Below are 24428 nucleotides of genomic sequence, written 5' to 3'. Positions count from 1 at the left end.
CCAGGGTATAACTTAATAGGGGCACGGCCCGCCACCCCCACCCCGATCACGGAGGCCATCAGCTGAAGTGATCTTCCCCCCATGCCGCAGAGGCCTTCAGCCGAAACGGCCCCTCCCTCTCTGGGTTCAAACCCCGGAGATCCAACCAACCAAATTCCTTGGACAACTTGCCTGACGGGATGACCTCCCATCAGCAGCAACAGATCCCAGTTTGAATGGTCGAGGCTCCCGCCACGACGAAACCCCGTTAGCGTTAGCAAAATTTCCGTTCTTATATTACGACCGTTTACCATTTCCAGCAATGCGCCTTGTGCGCAGGAATGGTTTCACCTAGGTAGGGACGATGCTTGCGCTTGCGCAGGCCTCCGCCCTCAGTTAGATTTTTGGTTGGTTGGTTGGTTCCATATTTACTCATTGTTGATATGGATCTTACACACTTCCCTAACGCTGTTTTGCCGAATGATCCTTCCCTATAGACGTATTTACGTAAAATAATAAGATGGATCTATTTTACGTTTCTAACGTGAAAGCAACAGAAAATATTCTTATCTTTAATTTATAATGAAGTTGCATCTATTTGTTCCAAGAAATAAAAAACTGCTGTCCTGTTTTGTCAACAATGTAAGTCCGATCATTGTTGCCCGTGATATCGCATGTGCACAACTAGAGTGGAGCGCTGAGTAATGCCTTGCCACACTGGTAAAACTGAAATATCGTACGTATTTAATGTTTTTGTAAAACGTTTTCTGGGTTCGTATTAAAAGGCTGATAACTTCAAATGAACGTGCAACAGATATTAAGCACAAGATATTTTACAGAATGAATTACATTTCCGACAATTAAGTAAGTAAGAAGCCAGAGAGAATTGCCCGCAAGCCGTTTTAATCGTTGCTGACAATCAAGATTGTCTATTATAATTTTTCCAGTCATATTTCATAATTTATAACTTGTGTTGGGCAAGGCCGTGGTCTAGGTAACACGGAGTTTTCCTCCGGGGGCTTCCTCGGTTTCTCCGTGGCATCCCAACAATTACTCCATTCACACACAGAAGAAGGCAATGGCAAACCACTTCTGGATCATCTGCCAAGAACGTATATGAACAGGTCCCAGTCCGAGAAGAGAAAAGGATGGAAGGATCCTGTTCATATGGACCTGTCGTCAGACAGAACACTAAAAATAAAAATAAAAAAATTTCAGGACACTTGCTGTTGTAAAAATACCACACCAAGTTTTACCATCGACACAAGTATACAGTTAAAAACAAATGTACAGTAGTCGGTACCCAACCGTGCGTTTCGCCAACGTCATACTTTGGGGGGCGGGGGGGGGGTAGAAGGGAACCAACGCACGTACTACGCAAACCAAAGATATTACCGACGTACGAAGCAGAACAGTGAGCTAAAAAGTAATACCGCTGAAGTTAATGTTTTCAGTACTGACAGTAAACACTTCCTCATTTGCTACCCTCCCCCTTCCTTAACATTAACTTCTGACGGACGTGGAACGAACAGATTCGTCCCGACTATCATGGTCTTTCAAAAGTCTTAACGTTAATACAGTAGATTCCGGTTAATTGTGCCGTCGGTTAATCGGGGCGGCCATTTATTTGGGACAAATCTTAAGGAACAAGCCTCTTTTTACTCTTTACGTGAAACTTCGCGTAATTGGGGCGGACGCTTAATATTTACCTATGAGACCAACGGTGTTTGAGATATATGTTTCTTCCCATGGTCGCTAGTTATTTTTCCTTGGAAGGCAGAATTATTATTTAATAAGATTCAGTCTCAAAAGTGCGCCTTGCTGACATATATACAGTTTGGCTCGTCAGACACGCCCATATTTAAGAATAAAACCAAATAATCCATTCCTAATAGGAAATTTATAATTTAGATCCACGTTGTGTCGAATTTTCAACTTGATAACACTTACACGTCTGTCAACATAACTGCACTTTTTACTATATCAACATAACGACGTTTAGACTATTCAGACATCTGTAGGCACCATGGACAATCCATAGTACTCTATGTTGTATGAAGTGTACAAGTTCAATTTGTTGTCCATTGTTTGTATTTGTATTATCTTTGTACACAATATTAATTAAATTAAAAAAGAATTATGAACACGTTCCTAGCCATCCATAGTATTTCATCTGTTTTCACTTTCAAACTAAATAGTAAATATCTTGTTTGGAATGTTCATTTGGAAATGGATTGTTAAATTGTGTAATTATGCTTACAAGAGAATGGTTTTAGCATTAATAATATTTCTGTTATGTTCCACTTTGAAGTTTGTGATTGTTAAATTGATTTAAGATTTTTCATGTATTTCAATAAACACAGAAAGTTTTGTAAAACTCCTTTTTGTCAGAGAAGAGTTTCTAATATGTGCATATGGATAATAAGAAGAAGACATGTATAAAGTGAAGCTTTCATGATAGACTCTCAGGTTACAAGCCATGTCAGATGGCTGAATGGTGAATGAACCATATTTTCTGCCAACATTGTGAGAGAAATCTCTGTTCTCATCCTCAGGGCTCAGATTTGTTACGCAGCAGCCTTGAGGATGAGAGCAGGGGTTGTTTTCGAAACGTTGGCAGAAGATATGGTCTATTCACCATTCAGCCACCTGACGCGACTTGTAACCCGAGTCTTTCATCAACAAGAAGACATGTTTTTCAAATTTTAAACTAAATGTCTATGGAAAATAAAGTTGAATTACAAAGAAGTGGAAATGGTGGACAGAATTTGTCAATGGACATTAAGAAGGTAAAACATTTTAATTATATGTCTTGTAACTTTCAGATGGTCCAGTCCTCTTCCTTCGAGGCCTAAAGAAAGAACTAGAATGCTTCAGACACCTGTCGCAGATTCTTCACAATACCAAAAAGGTATGCAGTCTTCCACTCCTCCACAGGCATGGCACAGAATTACAGGATCATATTCACCATTGAGTCATGAGCGGTTGGAAAGAAAAATACTTATGAAATTCTAATAGCCTATATTTTATAATTAGAAATATGTTTATCTATATCTAGATGTAGTAAATTCTGATGTTTGTACTTATAAAGAATGGGATTGTTAAATTTTTAATATCAGATATTAGAACATTTTAATGCAATGGATAGTTTATTATGTAGGAAGCACATATGGGATATTTTCACATGATGTTAAAATTTTATGCAGGTAAGGAATAAAAGATTCTTAAAAGAATAAGAAGAAGAATTGATCAGTAAAGGAAGTCAGCAATAAGAGTATTTCTTAAAAAAAAATTTCTCAAATAGAGATAATTCCATATGTTCACAAATTAAACTTTAGGCTTCTTGGACGTAGGACCCACTGATTCATTCACCTTTTTTGTCTCAGTTTACTGTATGATTTTTCTTGTAATTATATTATTATCAATAATGACCTGCAATTATAGAATATCGCTAGCAGAGAATTGTACATAATTGTCAGTTATTATTCATAAGTGATATTTAATCACTATTACTGCACATTTACATGACAAAAGATCAAATTTAAATAATTTATTTACTCACTTACGTGCATATAAACCTGTTTTTCTCTACACTTTGCATAAAGTGTTTAGAGATGTCAGTGATAATGAAATTATAAATACTGTACAGTATATGATTCCATTTTAAAGTTTAGAAATTTTATATAATTAGGCATTGGTCAAAAGTATTATATGAAAAAGTGATGGCCCATGAAATGAGGGAATTTTTTGACTATTTGAATGACTCCAGGGTATTTTGAGCACCAGAATCAGTTATTTTGTGTGTTCATATGTCCAATTAAGTAAAACCAGGCTTTGTCAGTAAAAAACAATAGTTGTGGGTCAGCGAATCTTCATTCATTGTCTGGATAAACCAGTTGCAAAAATGTATTATTATAGCTGGGTCTCGTGGTTGTTACAGAAAAAGGTGAAGTTTTATTAATTTTATAGCAGTTCTTGCCAAGAAGACTGAAACATCTTATTGCTAGACTAGATAGAATGCTAAATTTTATTAGGTATATTACGTCTTGTTTTTTTCTACTTTAGATAGCTTATTGGTTTTGTACAATAGTCTTGTTTGGTCTAAATTGGAGTATGGATCTGTTACTTGGAATTCTATTACTTCCACTGATTCACCAAAGTTGAAAGAATTCAAAGGAAATTTGCTGCTTTATGTCACGCCAGATTTTTTAATGGCCTAAGTGACTATAATTATGAAGACGTTTCAGTTAGGATAAATTTTCTTTGACTGCACCTGCGGAGGAGCCATCTTGATGCTCTCTTTCTCATTAATATATTTAAAGGTAAAATTTGCTGCCCATCCGTTTTGGATTCAGTTTCTTTGCGCGTGCCCTCCAGATGCATTAGAGACTACTTCTCGTTTCTTTGTTTATCGTAGTCTTAAAGCTAGTTCCTTGTTTAGGTGTGCTTCTGCTGTTAATGCAGTCTGTCAGCGCATCAACATTTTTAACAAGGAGAATATTTTTCTTAGGCATTTTATTTAGCCAATTTCCTTTTCTTTTTCTTTTTTTACTAAAGTTTCATTTTGTATGTATTATTTATATTTAACTGTTTTTAATTTAATTATTATATACCTAGGCATATTATTCAGCTCATTTGCTTGTTGATTATTTTGTAACAAATTAATGAATTGATATATTATCATTATTATATTGTACATCTATATATTTAGTTTATTGTTTGTTTGTTTTTGTATTGTTATGTTTATTGTTAGTGCTTGGCTGTTATTGACCTCTTTTGGATGTTGCCAAGCACTGTAATAAATGAAATGAATTGAATTATTATTATTATTATTATTTACCAAGAAACCCATACAGCATTAAAACCAAAGACCAACAATGCTGCTACCTGCTGTGAGAACCTCATATATGCAATTAATTCACTCCTTCACACTTTTATAAGCTCCTGTACTTAATCCTCCATTAGCATATGAATGCCCAAGTACTGAATCAATTGCACTCAAGCCGTGAGAACCTTAGATTTCATCAGGCATGATGTATATACTACCAAAGGTAATAGCATTTTACAGTCCGTGAAATGGTGTCTATCATCCCGAGGTTGGTAGGTCTCTGTGGTTGGTATTAGTAAATGCATCATAACGGAAAAACAGTTGAATTCGAGTTTTATAAAGCTTATGCTTTGATTTAACGTCTTCCTACCTTGACTCCTTTGAAGTTCTTGTTTTAAGAAGGGTTTTATGAATGTTATGTGTAGAGTAGATTTTTTATTTAAACGCAACGTTTTATATGTGAAGGACGCGGCAATTTCGAAACAAAAATTTTGTAATCCTGATAATTTTGAAAAAATGTATTACGGTGTAAATATACCTAGAAACGCTGCCTTAGAATCTGATGGTAAGTAGGTGCATTCGAAAGTTAGTTTTAAGATTTTGAATTGTAGACATAGTGTATTTACATTCCACGGATAATAATATAAGTACAGAACTTATGAATTTTAAATACAACAACAACCCAGAAGACAGAAATCTTCATACTCACCGCTGTGAAACCTCAAATCTTGCAACAAAACCTTATTTACATATAGATATACCTAAAGCTTAAGAAGTGTCAACAGAGGTAAAATCATCTACAGAGTAGGAGTAGGTTAAGAGGTAATGCAGACTTGATTACTTTTATATCATGATTTAAACTCTTAATTGTATGTGGAAGATTATTGAATGACTTGATACCTGTATAATATACTCCTTTTTGGTATGTAGTGAGGTTAGGATTTGGCATTTGAAGGTCATATGTACATCTTATGTTTAGATTGTGTACATCTTTATTTATTTGAAATTTGTCCAAGTTTTTCACCATAAATGATAGTAAGGAGAGTATTTATTCACTTGCAAATGAAAGCGTAGAAAATTTTCTAACTAATTTTCTAGAAGAGCCTCTGCTTTTAATACCTGTCATTATTTTAATTATTTTCTTTTGGATGTAAAATAGTTAATTACTGTCTGTTGAATTTCCATACAGTATCCACTCATTTCCATTGACAGATTTATGCAGCATTTGTATATATAAACATTTTTGCTTTATTTTTCAGACACTCTGCATGTCTATAATGACAAATCAGAAGCACTGACAATTATGAAGAAATACAAGGAAGCGAGGTTAAAATCGTTTAAGACAAGACAGGAGGCTATGGAATTTGCAGTTCAAGCTCCTGAAATTGTAGTTCCCTTATCTGTGTTAACAGAAAATTTAGAAACCAGCAGTCCTGTAATAGGCGAAAAACCAAGTCCTTTCAGAGGACCTAAATCGCAGGACTTGGTTTGGCTGAGGAAATTGATAGAATGTGGTGACGCTCACACATTCAGAACCACCATCTGGGATAATCCTCGCTACCTAGTGAGCAGTGGAGATACTCCAGCTATTCTTCAGGTATGCAGATTGCTTTCTTGTAAATAGTTTTGAAATGTATGTGTTAGTATTCTACATAGAATTCCTAACTCGGTCATCTCTGATTTTAATGCTCTTTTCATACACAAAAAATAAATCAGACTGCCCTACCAAAACATTCTGTGCAATAAAATGGTTTCACAACATTAAGAGTGAGCATCAGAAGCAGGGGATTTTGAAGTTAGGTGTTTTTTTTATTTTTATATGTGTAGTTGGGAGCCATCTATGAATGACTAAATGAAATCCAGGCTCTTGTATGGGTGATTATATACAGAAACCAAAGTTTGTTAAAAATTTTAAGTCCATGGGTTAAGAAAGGGTTATGAAAACTGGCATGAGTAATGTTTTTTCTTTTTCCTCTGTTATTTGTGTGTTCAAGATACAGGGTTGTTATTTTGTATTTGGATAATTATGTAAAAAACCAATTTAGCTTATGTATATATCACAGAGAACTTAAAACAAAAATTATCTGGTGTTGATATTTCTCCAAGGTTTCGTTAATACATTCAAAAGTATAGGTTAGAATTGCATAAGAAAATAAAGAGAAGAAAAACTTGATTATACTATTGCAAGATTAGAGCATTTGTCAAGAAATCACTGGTATATCTAGTCTAGCAATATGATGTTTCGGTCTTCTCAGCATGAACTGCTATAAAATTAATGAAACTTCACCTATTTCTGTAACAACCACGAGACCCAGCTATAATAATACATTTTTGCAACTGGTTTATCCAGACAATGAATGAAGATTCACTGACCCACAAGTATTGTTTTTTACTGACAAAGCCTGGTTTTACTTAATTGGACACATGAACACACAAAATAACTGATTCTGGTGCTCAAAATACCGTGGAGTCATTCATGATATTCTACTTCAACATCCAGAAGTTGGTGTTTGGTGTGGAATCAGTGTATGGTGAATAATTGTCTGTTTTTCTTTTATGGATAGTCTTCACTCAGGAAGCTATGTTAATTAGATTTTGAAAAGGATTTTCCTTAAGCTAACAGAAAAAAAGGAGGTGTATGGTTACTTTTAGCAGGATTCAGTAAAGGTGAACACAACCGATAACTCTGTGGCCACAATAACTGACATGTTTGGTGAAAAATGTATTAATGAAAGTTTATGACCAACTTGTTTCCCAGACCTCACACTGTGTGATTTTTATTTATGGGGTAGCTTGAAAGACAAAGTGCATAAAATAAATCAAAGAAAATATTGAGGAAGCAATATTCAAGATTTTCCCAACAAGCAGCAGTGTGTGAACTGGAGTGTGCTTTGCTGTGCATTTTTATTAAAATAAAAGTCAGTGTTGTTCTTTGACATTTATCTTGAGATCCAAATGTAAAACAGAAAAACATCCATGTTCTTCTTTGATTTCAACTCTTATGGGGATTTACCATTTTTTCTGGGTACTTTCAACCTTAATTGCACCGGGAACTACACTAAGATCTGTCACAGTCTTTTATTTATATATTATTTATTTATTTTACATTAGCTGTAATTTACTGTATAAACTTATAAATCATTATGCTTTGTTCTGCCTGACAATCATATTGGTAATATTTAATTTATGGTAAAAGTGAATAATCTATTCATTATCAATAATGACCAGCAATTATAGAATATCGCTAGCAGAGAATTGTACATAATTGTCAGTTATTATTTATAAGTGATATTTAATCTCTATTACTGCACATTTACGTGACAAATGATGAAATTTAAATAATTTATTTACTGTTTCTTTGTCTTTTCCGGGTTTAGGAAGGCTCACGGTATAACGCAATGCATGTAGCAGCCAAGGCTTGTGACGCACAAATATGTGATCTAATTCTACAGACAGTGAGCAATGTTGCATTTATTCAGTTGCTGTATGGAGATGATGATGCTGCCAACTGTCAGGACCGAGCTCGTATCTTGTTGGATCTTTACCTGAATACTCCTGATAAGGCCCTCAATGAGACTCCGATACATTTTGCAGTTAAATTGGGAGCTGTTTCAGTTGTAGATGTATTGGTGTCTTATCCACAATGTGATAGACATGTGAGGAATAAATATGGACAAACACCAAGAGATGCAAGTAACATGTATTTTCATTATCATATATACATCACAGTATTCTTCAGGAGTGAGTACTTGGTATAAAATGTTTATGTTATTCTTTGTGCTTCAACTAAGAAGAATGTGATTGGTTGGGAATGTAGTATGATGGGAGAATCAAGAAATATGTACAAAGTTTTGTTTGGGAAACCGTAGGACAAGAGGTCAAGGCATAGGTGGAAGTTGGTCAAAAGTATTATTTGAAAAAGTGATGGCGCATCAAATTCCATGAAATGAGGGAATTTTTTGACTATTTGAATGACAGACATTTTTAATGAAAAGTCCTCTACCTTGGAGTTAGTTGGTCCAAAATATTTTTCAGTGATAGTATAACCCAGAAATTTAGTTCACACCCAGTGTTATTGATTTTCATAAAAAATTAAATTGTGTATATCATAAAGTATTTAGCACATTGACATTTTAAAATATTGTTTGTAAGAATTTGTGAAGGCCTTTCTTTTAGAGTTTTACCAAGGATAATGAAATTATAAATACTGTACAGTATATGATTCCATTTTGAAGTTTAGAAAGTTTATATAATTGAATGTGATGTGACGATAATTATGAATTGTGAATAGATAAGAATCTGGGAATATACAGTCATGGCTTATGTCAGTTCCATGAAATTGCCTGGAGAGACTCACAAACAGAAAAATGACAATCCGGATAGTGATTAGACTGGTCAAGATTCAAACTAGCTAACCTCCCTAATACAAATGTGGAGTGCTGCCAGAGGACCAGTCTGCTTGCTGAGATGTAGCATTTTACATAGCTGAAACAATTAAAATAGTGTGGTTATATGTACATAACGTTATTTCTATCTTACTTACCATACTCATGATTTCTCCTTCTTCTTTTTTTCCAGGTTATCTGCAGTCGTGTTTCCTCTCCAGATGAAAGTCTAAGGCAAAAACTGTCAAATTTACTGGATGACATGTTTTATGTTCCTGTACTTAGATCAGAGGATAATTCTGTACAGCCTACTGTTGGTGATCCATTCTCTCCTGCTTGCCCTTTGGTTGGTAATAAATTGTTTTTACACATGTATCCACTATGCAGGGTCCTGTTGAGAAATTTAATTTAGTCAGAGAATTCTCTCATATAAGAGCACGTAGTTGACAAGGTGTCAATTGCAAAGTGAAGCTGAGACAATTCAGGGTGTTCACAGGATGTCTGGAGATTCATTTCTAGCGGGAATGTTGACAGTTACTTCTGTTACCATGTTTAGACCCCACACACTGCTTATTTGATGGATGCTAGGAGGTTTATATGTTCTGTCTCATGTATTGTGTATGTACTTCATATGTAACCAAAGCTATCAAATATAACAGTTTGTAAAATGTTTTACTTAACGTGAAATGTTTTGTCACAATTTTTTTTCCGTCATAATGGGTTATTCATCATATTGCCTAGCACCGAAGAGTACAGATTAAATGTGTTCCTCTCAAAACACCTTGATTAAAGCTTTTTTGAATTTTTTTGTAGATGTTCTGTTTTTATGTGCTTAATAGCTGTTTTCCATTATTTAATTGTATCTTGACTTTATTATATTTTGAATGCCTTCTGAATTTATTTCTTGTTATTTTTATTTGTCTTTGTGTTTCAGTTTTCAGTTCTATAGGAAATAATCTAGGGACTGTGTCCTTTTAGGTAGGGTGATCACCATACACCACCTACTGTTATCCCCTTGGTCCATTCTTGATCAAGGAGACTGGGCTCCATGAGCTGACAGTGCATATATATCTATACTACACCCACCCAATCACCAATCAAATCAACCTGTCAGTCTCTGGTGTTGGAGGCAGACACAGTCTGTGAAATGCAGAAAATTAACTTCATACAAACATGGCTCATCATCAGAGGAGACGTCATTCTATTAATTTACTGTTTGTTCTAAAATGTTTCTAAAATGTTTATTCATCAGGTATTAAAAGCTGATCCACTTAATGGAAGAATGGAAATCCGGGCTTATGCAGGACCAATGAATCATGAAAAAGCAATCGTGTTTCGGAAGAAGTGGAAGACTCCTCCTCGGATGCCTCGGACTCCAAACCAGAATGCCTGCAGACAGGCATATACAGGAAGTCTGAGTTGTCATGCATTTAGACTGCTGGATGTTGAGAAAGGATTAGAAAGAGTTGGCAGGTGGGAGATACGGACGACTTCAAGCTTATGTTTCTTTCACTTTGCTGTAGTGAGACACTGTTTGCCCAAATCTAAGTGGTTCTTGAAGTCAGAGTTTCAAATATAGAAATTATTTTACTCAACAAACAGTTATATTCTTATGTATTATAAGATAACATGCACTATGACCTGAGAAAGGGCAAGAGTATTTGGTGCCCCTTATGAACCTTTAGCCTTGCACGTCCCAGTTAACCTCTAAAACCGAATATTGTGCATATGTAATTTCAAATGAAGTTTAGGTTATGAAGCAAAATGATATGTTACTGTTACTGAATGTATACATTTTAAAATTTAGAACCTCACGAGACAGGAAAATGCTGACTCCACTACTCACACATCAGCCAATCATAAGTAATATCAAGCATTGTTGATGGTAAATTACAAAGCCATTTATTCTTTCCTTCCATTTTATCTTTCTGTATTTAGATGCGTGTTTTATTCTACTTTATGCTGTTTCTCTGCCTCTTATCATTCATTCAGTTTTGTTGACAGTGTTCCTCAGTTTTTCCATATAAAAATAATTGGATGCAAGAAAATGTTTTTACTATTTTCACATGAAATAATATTAGTATATTTGTTTTGGTAGTAGAATGGTGTCCTGCTCAAACAGTTTCAGTTAGTAGCTTGATGTTATTGGCCAAAGAAAATGTTGACCATGAAGCATAATGCAAAGGAGGAAAATATCTGCTTTACTTTGCCCGAAAGTATAATATATTTTGTGCCTGTGATTTTTTACAGGGACCTGGCTGAGGAATTCAGGGTTGGTTGGAATGAATATTGGCCATTTCTTGATACATTTACAAATTTGGCCTCTGAGGATGGGCTTCAGAAACTTGAGGCTTATCTGAAGAACAGATTTCAGGAGGCTGCACAGAAACCATATTCAACCAAGGAGTGTTATGATAGTTCAGAATGTGTAGTGAATGGTTGTGTATCATCTTTAACAGAGTATAGTGAAAATCAGTCAGTTGATGATGAGATTAGTCCAGTGTCAAATCTGTGCCTTGCTTTTAAAGCGTGCAGTCTGTCTGACACCAGTCCAGTTAAACCACTAGTAGAGAATGCGTTTAAGACCAAATCAAATGTGTACAGTCATCGAAAAGTGGATGCAAATGCTGGCATGGAAGATGAAACTCTGTTGAATCCAGGTCTTAGCCCATTCTTATGTGTAGAAAAATCTTGTTGTGTGTTCGCTAAACGAATGTTTGATGGACTCGCGTTTGTTGGTCGTAGTGTACGGGTTAGTGATTCAGTGCCTGACATGCTTCATCCAGAAATTAGGCATCTCCAAGATCTTGTCAGCAGTTTTAAAGATGACGCCAGATTCGCATCTGTCGATTTTAATCTCGTTCACTCTCGAATCGCCGTAATCGTAGCAGCAAAGCTTATTGAGCTTACTAGTGATGAACTGGAATTTGTCGTGGCTGGCCTTCAATCTACAGTTTCCCCATTGTCATGTTCTTATTCAGATGAAGAGGATGATGTGAGCATATGTTACCGTGATGCACATGCATATGATGAACACCAAAGAAAAACCAATTGTGAACGTAATCAGGTAAAATGTATTGCCGAGTATATTCTTTGCGCCTTAGAAATACAAGAAAATGATAAAGACACAGACAAAACCAGTGGTGCTAAGAAAGATATCCATGTCCGAACAGAAGAAGAATGTATGAGGATTTGGTCTGATGGTTCACAGTGCTTATGCTTCAGACAAAATCATAATTTTATGAGAAATTCTAGGAAAGGTTGGTCCTTCAAGAGAAATCATGTGCGGTATACATCTGACAAAGCTAACACACAATCTTCATCAGATGGAATTACAAGACGACTTACATTTGTAGAAGATAATGGTGAGTTTTTGACACATGCATATTTGTTACGTTGTTTGCATAAAATATATGTCATGGTGTGTTGGTCTGTAGAATTTAATTTTATTTATTACTTGTAGAAATTATATTAGTTTATGTAAGGTACCTTTATTCCACCTTAAAAATGTAGTGATACTCGGGGATTAACAAAGCACTGAAAATAAATATATATCCATCACCATTTCAGTTCCATCTAGTGATAATTCTTCATTATTTGAACCTCTGAACTAAAGTAAGTAAATGCTGAATGTGACTAAAAATTGTTTATGTATGTATTTATTTATTTGTGGTTTATTCAATGATACTGTCAGTAGTTCAGATTACTTAGCATCAAGAGATGAGATGAGTAATGAATAATGAATTTGAAAGGATATGGAAGAAGGTGGACATGGTCTGATCCGAGAATTTGCAGGGAAGACCTGAGTAAAACCATGAAAAACCTTAGGATAACTAGTCTCCAGGCTAAGATTTAAATCATATGCCCCAAATATGAAGCAGGAGAATTACAGATTTTTTGTTGGAATCAGTTCGTGTGATGTAGGTTGAAGTCTTTGACACTCCCAAATGTAACTGAGCGACCTTTGTAACAAATCAAATTTTTATCCATTCACGCCTATACTCGTTGCATATACTGGTCTCTTTCTTGAAAACATAAGTCCTCCAAGTGTTAGGGTTTCCAGTGAGTGGAGTCTGTAGAATCAATTTGTTCTTGAAAAATCATACAAGTTTAGAATGTCTAAAAAGAGATTTTTAGCAGTACCAATATTTTACTTCAGTAGATGGTGCTGTGAATGCTGTAAATACCATTGCATTCTATTCTTCTTCTGTGACACTCAAAGGATTTTAGACAATATAGTTACTGTTACAATTGATCTCCTTCCTCATATTCATTATTGTTGATCCTATTAGCATATTTTACATTATAATAAATAATGAAGCTAATTAATTATGTACTTTCCACTAGATTCTGACCAGCAGTGTGATAGTACAAGAATTAGTGAGATGGAAGGTTCCATTGATGAAACACACTGTAATCTGAAAGTGAGCAGCTTTAAAAAGAGACAGACATATAATTCAGAAACTAATAAGTTACATAAAATGACGTACATATCATCAGGTGGTGAGTTTTCAGAAGGTAAGATTTCTGATCCGTGTTTTTATGTACATGTCTTTTTAAAATGGAAATTTATGCTAATATAAGTGCTGGAGACTGAATATTGTATATTGCAGCGTTACTCAACCTGTGGTACACGTACCACTGGTGGTATGCGAACTAAGTAAGAAAAGCAGAAGATAATATTAACATAAATAAGATTTCCCTGAACGAATTTGGTTATGGTACATTTAGTGTGTTAAATTAGAACTAGTGGTATGCTAGCGAAAAAGGGTAAGAACCCTGGTTTAGTGGAATACAGGGCTAGTCTAAGTGATGTTCACGATATGAAAGAAATAATACGTTCAATGAAATTCAGATGCACAAAATTGGTACCAATGGAAAGAGAAACTCTCCAAGTTTTGTTTCAGTACATCACAGGTGTTCAATGCGAGCCCCCTTGGTAACTCGGCACACATCCAACCTGTAGTCGAGTTCCTCCCAGACACGTTGCAGCATATCATGATCGATTGCTGTAATGGCTTCTGGCAAGGTCTGTGGTGAGGGTGGCATGAAGAATATCTTTGATGAACTCCTACAGAAAAAAATCGCAGGGCGTCAGGTCCGGTGAATGTGGAAATCCAGGACACAAAAGGCTCCTCTGCCTTCGTTGGAAGTAATTTTCTGTCATATCGCCCCTGGCGGCGAAAAGTGTTACTATGCGGCCGCGAAGTATACCAACATAAACTTGGAGAGTTTCTCTTTCCATCGGTACCAATTTTGTGCATCTGAATTTCATTAAACGTGAGTAACATGTGTTTCAAATCGGGAACATCATTTAGACTAGCCCTGTATAAAGACCTGAAGGGACTAGTTGTAATTTACAGAATGTAGGGGTTCTGACAAACACGTAAAATCGATCCCCTAAATTTGGGAGGGAATTAATAATAGAAATCATGCACAGATCAGAAAGATGTTCCATTAATTTTTGGTTTCCTCTAAAGCATGAGAAGATTCATTTCTGTATTTAAATAATGGAAATGTTATAAATCCAGTGCTGTGTTCTATGTTTTAAATTTTATACATTGCAGCCGTGTTACAGATAAGGATTTGAACACATGGACAACCAGGAAAATTATCTCCATCTACAAAATTTATGACCAGAAAATTCTGAAATTTATTTGGAATTATAGTAGTGCAGTATCCTGAAAATAAAGAATATGTTTCATTTGGCACTGTTGAGTGATAACAAGAAATATTGCAAATATTTAATATAATAATTTAATAAAATTTGCCATGTTTGTTGATGTAATATGAAAGTCAGTTTACACCTGTTCCTGTCCATACAATTTCAGATATATGTGGTGTCAATATTCTCAGAAAATATGTGGTCCCCATTTTATAATAGTACAGAGAAACTAAGTGTCATTATTTTTCTCCCTGTCTATGCCCATGTGATGTAAAGCATGGATTGTCAACCTTTGAAGACCCTGGAACTACATTTATCCTTTCTTATTGACTTAGGGGCTACATATTGTAACTGACAACAATTTTAACTTTCATGTTAGTTTATTGAAAATTATACTAACACCAACAGTTCCACATATTAAATAATTGTATTTATAAATTTGTTGATGTTGGTTTTATTAATCACTTAAAATTAGTGAGATTTTATTTTCATATGGCAGTGAGTATGAAGATGCCTGTCTTCTGGGTTGTTGCACTGTGTATAGTCTGGTAGAAGTTTACAGGCGTTTCAGAAGTATTTGCTACCTCCATCATCGCACCTCTGAAATGTTAGTAAACTTCAACCAGACTACATGGAGCAACAACCCAGAAGACAGGAATCTTCACACAGGAAAAATTAATTTATCATGGTACATTATTAAAAAATGTGGGCAGGGCACAGATACCAGGTTGGGAAAACTTGTTGTAGATCATCAAGAGTTAAGAGAATAGATTAAGGGGTATGGTGCTGAAGCAAGAAAGGGCTCCTCCTCTGTGGATTTGGCAGGGGAGGAATAAGGAAGGCAGTGTGCTACATAATTAAATACTGTAACTGGATACAGTTCGAAGCGCAAAGGAAGTTCCTTGAAGATGTTAAACTGATGTGTGTTATTCGACAGTTTCCTTCATCTGTAAATTTAAAACACCCATGTTTCAGAAGCTAGCTCTGCTTCCATCATTAGGTGAAACTGTTAGGTTGTATATATCAAATCTAAAACTTCTTGACGATGGATAATATCCAAGGAAATTTTTATTCAATTGTTAGGTTGTATAGTTTTATAATTTTTTTCTAATTTATAGATGAAAGATAATGTACACTGTTGTGTCAGTTTAATGATGCGTCTTCATCAAAAACCTTTAGACTTCTCTTGAATGTATTTCCATGTATTTATGATGATGTGCATGATCTTGTGTATTTGGTAGCCTACATTTTTCATGATGTATCATGCTCATAGCGCCTCATACTTCAGAGGCCTGGGTTCACTTCCAGGGCATTGTCGCAAAGTAACAGTGAGACATGTTTTTCTCTGAGTTCTTTGGTTTACTCTGGCAATTACCTCTGACCCAGGACTTTACTGGACTCAGAAGTGAAGACATTACACTTTTAACTGGTCAGAATATTTATTTATTATGTAGTATTGGCTGATGAATGTATTTCTATTACTAGTTTGCAAATTTGAAGTTACTTGTAAGATTTGAGGTTTTCACAGCAGTGAGTATGAATCTTTCTGCCATGTGGGTTGTTCTGTTGTATAGTCTGGTCGATGGATACCAACATTTCAGAGGTCATACTGCCTCCATCATCAGGGGATGACGGAGGCAGTATGACCTCTGAAACGTTGGTTAACATCGACCAGACTACACAGCGCAACAAGCCAGAAGACATAAATCTTCTTGAAGTAACTTATTTGCACACCAACATATTCATTCATGTGTAATTTCAAATGCTATGTGTTGATAAATTCTGTTTTAATATTAGTTCTTTGTGTGAATTTGGAAGATGATTATAGACCATAGACCATATAATTTTATGAAATGTATAGATGGTAGCCTCTAACAGATCATGTCTTATGCATGTGAGTTTTCTTTGTATTCCAGATGATGATGATGATGAATATTTCACACCACCATCAACACCTGAAAAACTCAGCAGAAATGAAGTACATTCATACTGCGATGATGATGATGGCGATGACGCTGAAATGTTAACACCAGTCGAATGGCCAGATGTTTTTATACAAGGGTAAATACTGAATGTCACATAAAGCAAAGAGTAGAATAATTTGTCTACCCACTACTGCTGCTACATTTATTTAACCAAAATGTTGGGGAAAGTTTTTTTGCCAGCTGCATAGAATTCATATTTGCCTGGTCAGCAGTTCGTCATTCATGAAATCTTTATCTCACAGTGAAGTACCCAAACACACTAATTGTTACCTAATTTTTGTAGACAGTAAAATTTTAATCACTTAAAGTGGTAATGATTGCTAGAAGCTGTATTTTGTTGTTTCCTCATCTTGTAATTTTCAAACGCCTGTGCTGCCATGTAGTCTTATATGTGGTTAGCAACATTTAGATCTAATGATGAAAAATCTGTAACCACCTTAAAAGTGCCCAGAATCACAACCCAGAATACTAAGTATATGAGCACAAAATAGTCTTATTTAAATATAATTTTTTTTTCTAGTGACTCACCTACCAAGTTGGATGCCACTGTAATGCAGGCATTGGATGGCTTAAATATAGACCCTATAGAATATCCTAACATTTATAGATGGCGACATTTGGTTTTGCTGTACTCTGAAAGTGTGAGAGCCATGTAAGTAATGTGTCTAATGTAAATAAAATTAGTCAGTAATAAATCAAAATTACATTTACAATAATTCCAACTTTTATTTTCTGACCATGGTTCGCAGAAAATTTAACATTCAATTTTTGTATGTACTGCATTTTCCATGGACAATCCATAGTACTCTATGTTGCATGAAGTGTACAAGTTCAATTTGTTGTCCATTGTTTGTATTTGTATTATCTTTGTACACAATATTAATTAAATTTAAAAAAAAATTATGCACACGTTCCTAGCCATCCATAGTATTTCATCTGTTTTCACTTTCAAAGTAAATAGTAAATATCTTGTTTGGAATGTTCATGTGGAAATGGATTGTTAAATTGTGTAATTATGCTTACAAGATAATGGTTTTAGCTTTAATAATATTTCTGTTATGTTCCACTTTGAAGTTTGTGATTGTTAAATTGATTTAAGATTTTTCTTGTATTTCGATAAACACAGAAAGTTTCTTAAAACTCATTTTTGTCAGAGAAGAGTTTCTCATATGTGCATATGGATAATAAGAAGAAGACATGTATAAAGTGAAGCTTTCATGATAGACTCTCTGGTTACAAGCCATGTCAGATGGCTGAATGGTGAATGAACCATATTTTCTGCCAACATTGTGAGAGAAATCTCTGTTCTCATCCTCAGGGCTCAGATTTGTTACGCAGCAGCCTTGAGGATGAGAGCAGGGTTTGTTTTCGAAACGTTGGCAGAAGATATGGCCTATTCACCATTCAGCCACCTGACGCGACTTGTAACCCGAGTCTTTCATCAACAAGAAGACATGTTTTTCAAATTTTAAACTAAATGTCTATGGAAAATAAAGTTGAATTACAAAGAAGTGGAAATGGTGGACAGAATTTGTCAATGGACATTAAGAAGGTAAAACATTTTAATTATATGTCTTGTAACTTTCAGATGGTCCAGTCCTCTTCCTTCGAGGCCTAAAGAAAGAACTAGAATGCTTCAGACACCTGCCGCAGATTCTTCACAATACCAAAAAGGTATGCAGTCTTCCACTCCTCCACAGGCATGGCACAGAATTACAGGATCATATTCACCATTAAGTCATCAGCGGTTGGAAAGAAAAATACTTATGGAATTATAATAGTCTATATTTTATAATTAGAAATATGTTTATCTATGGAACCAATTACCTGCAGGCGTGCTAGTGTCTTTCCCCTGTAAATTAGGCACCTTTAGAAAGAGGGTCAGAAAAGTAATTACAAGCAAGGGGTTATTAAGTGGGGATTAGATGGTGATAAGGGAAGTGAAGTTTCTTAGTCTCCAAGTGATGAAGGGCTGTAGTTCTTTGGGATAAAATTTTCATGTACTGAGAGTAGACTTTATATTCTAATCTAAGTATTGTGATTAATTAGTGGATGTGTGTTTTTGTATTGTGTGTCTCAATTTTTTTTTGTGTGAGTGCATCAGTTGATGACTCTTGTAATTCATTACTATTATTGTCTTATGTCTAGGTGGTATTAATTTTTAAGTTAAGTACTTTAGGTTAGATGGTTTTGTAATCTTATGAGTTGTTTTATTTTGAGTGGGATGTGTTGTTTTGTTGTGTCTTTTTGTTTTGGTTCTCTTTTTTTTATTGTTTTGTTCTGTCTCATTGTGTTGATGTTTCTCATTGTTTTGTTGTGTCTTATTGTTTTGTATCTTATTGTAGGTCACTGCCACCGGGTATAAACCCATTTGCAGTCAATAATAAATAATAATAATAATAATAATAATATATCTAGATGTAGTAAATTCTGATGTTTGTACTTTTAAAGAATGGGATTGTTAAATTTGTATTATCAGATATTAGAACATTTTAATGCAATGGATAGTTTATTATGTAGGAAGCACATATGGGATATTTTCACATGATCTTAAAATTTTATGCAGGTAAGGAATAAAAGACTCTTAAAAGAATAAGAAGAAGAATTGATCAGTAAAGGAAGTCAGCAATAAGAGTATTTCTTTAAAAAATTGCTGAAATAGAGATAATTCCAAATATTCACAAATTAAGCTTTAGGCTTCTTGGACGTAGGACCCAGTGATTCATTCACCTTTTTTGTCTCAGTTTACTGTATAATTTTTCTTGTCATTATATTATTATCAATAATGACCTGCAATTATAGAATATCGCTAGCAGAGAATTGTACATAATTGTCAGTTATTATCAAGTATGAGTTTACTTACAGTTTCTAAGAAAGTACCATTAAAAATATTACGTATTCTGTGCGGACTTGTAACTGTTTCATTTCCTGCTTGCAGGTGAATATTGCAAGTCAATGCATTATTTAAAGAACCTCTTTCTCTATTTACAAATTTCCACAATACACTAGGAGTGTTATTTGCACTAGTTATAATGTGCTGGATGTAGTTTGCTTTTGCATTTTTTATTACATTATATTCCTTTTTATATATTTCTTATATATTACTTGTCTCTATGTTCATGAATCTTACTTTGAATGTAAAGTTCATATACAGTAGGGCACCGCTTATACGGCGGGTTAGGGACCAGACCCCCGCCGTAAAGCGAAAATCGCCGAAAAGCGGATCTTTGCCTTATTTCACTTGCAAATGCATATCAAAGCGTAATAAGATGTTACACTATCATATAGTAAGTGCACAATAGCGCTAGGCCTAAGAAAATGATATGAAAGTTAAATGAATATCAGTAATACACACATTGTCCTCAGCTTATAGTGATTGGTGAATATAAATTTGAAAATTGATATGCTTATAGTAGGAAGGATGATGGAGATGGCGCATCTTCATCATGTGACTCTTCAACGAATCCTATTCGTTTTGGTGATGGTTCGGAAGCCATAGACATGCCTTGTTCACGAAGTTTAATCATCTCTAACTTGGCATTTAAAGTAAGAGGCTTACGACTCCTCTTTTTATCGCTACTACCCTTAGACGCCATTGTAATTACACTGTAGTAACACAAAAATATTATATAAATATACAGTTTGTAATAACTGAAAAATTGCCAGAAATACAGAGAGACGCGGAGCGCACAAAAGCTGTAAACAGACTGAATCAGCGACGAGAAAATGGCGCTGGACACACTTCTCTGACTCAGCTGTTGAGCGCCGAAAAGCGGGGCCCTACTGTAATTTTTTTAATTTTGTTCTTGCTGTAATAACATCATTATTTATCCAAGGATAAAGCTATTCCCCGCGGGTATATCAGAAATTCAAAATTCCCTCACTGATTTTTGAGTGCTTTACGGTACTACATCTGGAAGAAAGATTTCTTTTACGGACGTTTTAAAAAGAATAACTCTGATTATTTTTATAGTAAATTTTCCTTCTATCGCAAGCTAGTGAAGGCTACAATCAAGTCTGACAGACATATTTGGTTGAAGTCGATTGACGACAATTTAAAGTCGCAACCCAAGCAATTTTGGAAATACGTGGCGTCACGTAGAAAAAGAAATTCCACCCGTATTCAGCTTGAGGTTAACGACACTCATTTGGCTGAACCCCATTCTGTTGCCGATGCATTTGCTAAGCATTTTCAGTCGGTCTGCAGTACCTCTTTAGGCATATCCCCTTCCCCTGTGGAGTCCTCTGACTTCTTGTCTTTAGCCCCTATCTCCGAATTGGACATTTGTAAAGCAATTCGTCGTCTGAGACCTTCCAAATCTGTCGGACTTGATGACATTCCTAGCTTTGTTATAAAGGGTTGTTCGGAGATCTTTGTTCCTGTTCTCAAGCACATCTTCAATATAAGTTTAACGCAGAATTATTTCCCTATTTTATGGAAACAGGCAGCAGTAGTTCCTGTTTTTAAAAAAGGTAACTCTGCCACTGTTAGTAACTACAGACCCATTTCTATACTTAATACTTTTTCCAAATTATTTGAACTTGTTATTTATGATCATATCTCACATTACATAAAGTGTAAATTAAATCCTTGTCAGCATGGTTTTACTAAATCTAAATCTACAGTTACTAATCTCGTAACCTATCTTGATTTTATTAATCCAATAGTTGGCTCCCAGGGTCAAGCTGATGCTGTTTATTTTGATCTTAGCAGTGCATTTGATCTTGTCCCTCATAATCTATTACTCAACAAGCTCAGTGCTTTTGGACTCGCTGATGGTTATGTACACTGGTTTCGTAGTTACTTAACCAACAGACAATCCCAGGTTCGCATTTCTGGAACTCTTTCGTCTCCTCTATGGTGTTCCACAGGGATCTGTTTTGGGTCCTCTACTTTTCAACTTGTTTATTGATGACATATGCCAAGTAATTAATCATTCTAAATGCCTTCTTTTCGCTGATGATATCAAAATTTTTCGTGCCATTAAATCTCCCAACGACTGCAATGAACTTCAAACTGACATTGACTCGGTACAAGGTTGGTGCACTGCTAACTTCATGAAACTCAATATTAGTAAAACTAAAGTAATTTCCTTCTCCAGGAAAACCACTACTTTTATCTTTGATTACAAACTTTTTCAGTCCTCCATAACACGTACCGACACTATTAAAGACCTGGGAATATTTTTTGACTCCAAGCTCCGATTTCACAACCATGTTGACCACATATTTTCACATTGTATTAAGTTGCTGGGTCTTGTTCGCACATTAACCTTTTCATTCTCTTCTCTCGATTGCCTGTATATGTTATATGTAACCTTAGTTAGATCCAAGCTCGAGTACGCCTCAGTCGTTTGGAATTCTATTACGACTACTGATGCCAACAAACTGGAACGTATCCAGCAGAAGTTTGCAGCCCTTTGCTACTATCGTTTCCTTCCCCAAGTGCATTATAGCTATGCTGATGCTTTAGAATATTTAAAACTCCATACCCTGCGTAAGAGAAGGCATTGCAGTGATGCACTGTTCCTTGCGCAGGTTTACCGCGGTTTTAAACACTGTCCTTCCCTTCTGGAAGCTGTCGGTCTCCGCATCCCTGCTCGGAATCTGAGAGATTTTTCTATGTTCAGTGTTAGCCCTTTGATCAAAAACAGTCCTTCTGCTAGATGCGCATCAGCTGCTAATGTTGTCTGCAGGGATTTGGACATATTCGAGACGAAAATTGTCACACTTCTTCACATTCTATAATAGTATAATTTACTTAATTGATTTAAATTATTTTTACAAATATCCTAATATATTTAGTTGCAATTTTCTTGTGTATTTATGTCCTCCGTAACAATGTATATTATATACTGCTTGTTTTATCTTTTATGCTTTTATTGTGTTCATGAGCTCATCTTTGTGCTGTATCTGTAATTGGCCATCTGGCTGTTGATACAGCACACAAATAATAAAGAATTGAATTGAATTAAATTGAACATTTAAAGCACTTACAATATTTCTTCTAACTTTTGGACAGGCTATATTAAAATAATAGTTAAAAATACTAGAGAAAGAATCCCATTTTTTCTTTACATCATTATTCCAGAACACTTCAGTCCAAGTTTCATTTTATATTAAAGAGCAAAGGCCTAGTACATTGGCTTCTGATACATTCCTGCCCTCTCTATAGCATCTAATTTGTTGTGGTATAGTCATATTAATAGTTATACATTGAGCATAGTGATGTGAAAGTAGGCTGTTTATTACATAAGTTGAATAGCAGTGTGAAGGCATGTTAGTAATGATTTGGTCTAAAATTGTTGCCGTACTTTCAGTTACTCGAGTGGGTATATTTATTGTCATAGTCAGATTAAACGCATTTATAACATCTAGTAACTGTTTGTGGTCACACCCATCTTCTTGAGTATTTATGTTAAAATCACCTACTATTATAATATAACAATCTTTCTGTACTAATTGCTCAAGAATACCTGTTGACTGTATGAAAAATTCATGTAATACACCGCTTGGTGATCGATATAATGCAATAATTTTTTTTGACGTAAATATGTCTATAAGGAAGGGTCATTCGGCAAAAAAGTGTAACGAAACGGTGCAACAATGGTCAAATTCTCCGGAACCGTGGTTCCACTGACAACTTTTTCTTTCACAAATTAGTTCTATACCAGCAACCTCAAAAGTTTATTCTATACTTTTTCCTGTAATCCATTTCACTGTTTTATAATGTAATATATTCTTAGAGATATAAATAGCTATCCCACCCCCTTTATGTTCTTTTTTACAGAAGTATGAAGCTACAGTGTAACCTTCTAATGTACATTGAATTATTTCATTATCTTTAAGGCCATGTTCGGAAATGGCCAAGATATCTGGTGCAGTAGTTTGGAGGAATGCTGTAAATAGCTCAGTTTTATTTCTGAGATAATGTGCATTTTGATGTATAATTTTAAATTGTTGCCTGGATTGAGTTCTTTTATTTTGTAATGACTGGAGCCATTGTGGTACAGTCTTTTTTATTAGTTTCCATGACTTAAAAAACCTAAGGCTATCACTTCAGAGGTGATTTCTCTATTATTACCTATTATTTTACTTATTTCTTGAGTGACATACTCTTTACCTACTCTATTTAAATGCTGTCCATGCCATGTATGATAACCTCTACTTATATTCCTTAAATATAGCAGTTTGACATTTCTAAATCTTTTCCATAGCTTCTTTATGTCCATATTTACTTTCCTAATTTCCTTATTGACTACTGATTCTTTTATTAAATCATGCCTAATTGGTATATTAAAAATATTGATAATGTATAATGTAGATTGACATTTCCTATATCCATGTATTTTTGATATACAGGGAATAAAGTATTTTATTTTATTATGGACTGCAAGCTTTATTTTCACCAACATATTGATTACATATGTTCACAAGCCCTTAGAATGCTAAATTTTATTAGGTATATTATGTCTTTTTTTTCTACTTTAGATAGCTTATTGGTTTTGTACAATAGTCTTGTTTGGTCTAAATTGGAGTATGGATCTGTTACTTGGAATTCTATTACTTCCACTGATTCTACCAAA

The 24428-nt window shown here is 34.9% G+C and overlaps 2 protein-coding genes and 1 long non-coding RNA gene across 3 annotated transcripts; all 3 read left to right on the top strand.

Annotated features, from left to right (window-relative positions):
* Window positions 1-581: 581 nt before the first annotated feature.
* On the top strand, window positions 582-4796 carry LOC147874098 (uncharacterized). The gene is made up of 2 exons (XR_015534786.1): window positions 582-715; window positions 2805-4796. It is a non-coding gene; the product is annotated as an uncharacterized LOC147874098 (long non-coding RNA).
* A 278-nt stretch (window positions 4797-5074) lies between these two features.
* Window positions 5075-15400, top strand: LOC147874097 (ankyrin repeat and LEM domain-containing protein 2 homolog). Its single transcript, XM_087347356.1, has 7 exons — window positions 5075-5372; window positions 6067-6404; window positions 8185-8496; window positions 9386-9538; window positions 10445-10665; window positions 11443-12557; window positions 13540-15400. The coding sequence occupies exons 1-7, from the start codon at window positions 5216-5218 to the stop codon at window positions 13773-13775; spliced, it is 2532 nt and encodes an 843-aa protein (XP_087203482.1). The 5' UTR covers window positions 5075-5215; the 3' UTR covers window positions 13776-15400.
* A 1084-nt stretch (window positions 15401-16484) lies between these two features.
* Window positions 16485-24232, top strand: LOC147874096 (ankyrin repeat and LEM domain-containing protein 2-like). Its single transcript, XM_087347352.1, has 3 exons — window positions 16485-16918; window positions 17363-17494; window positions 18431-24232. Exons 1-3 carry the CDS (start codon window positions 16719-16721, stop codon window positions 18618-18620), a joined length of 522 nt encoding a protein of 173 aa, XP_087203478.1. The 5' UTR covers window positions 16485-16718; the 3' UTR covers window positions 18621-24232.
* Window positions 24233-24428: the final 196 nt, after the last annotated feature.

The sequence above is a fragment of the Zootermopsis nevadensis genome, unplaced genomic scaffold (genome assembly GCF_977971745.1).
Source record: "Zootermopsis nevadensis isolate Lab colony 2312 unplaced genomic scaffold, Znev_1.0 Znev_ptg000011l, whole genome shotgun sequence".
NCBI classification, from domain to species: domain Eukaryota; kingdom Metazoa; phylum Arthropoda; class Insecta; order Blattodea; family Termopsidae; genus Zootermopsis; species Zootermopsis nevadensis.
The sequence above is the reverse complement of the archived record's forward strand: the minus strand, read 5'-3'. Positions and strand labels throughout refer to the sequence as shown.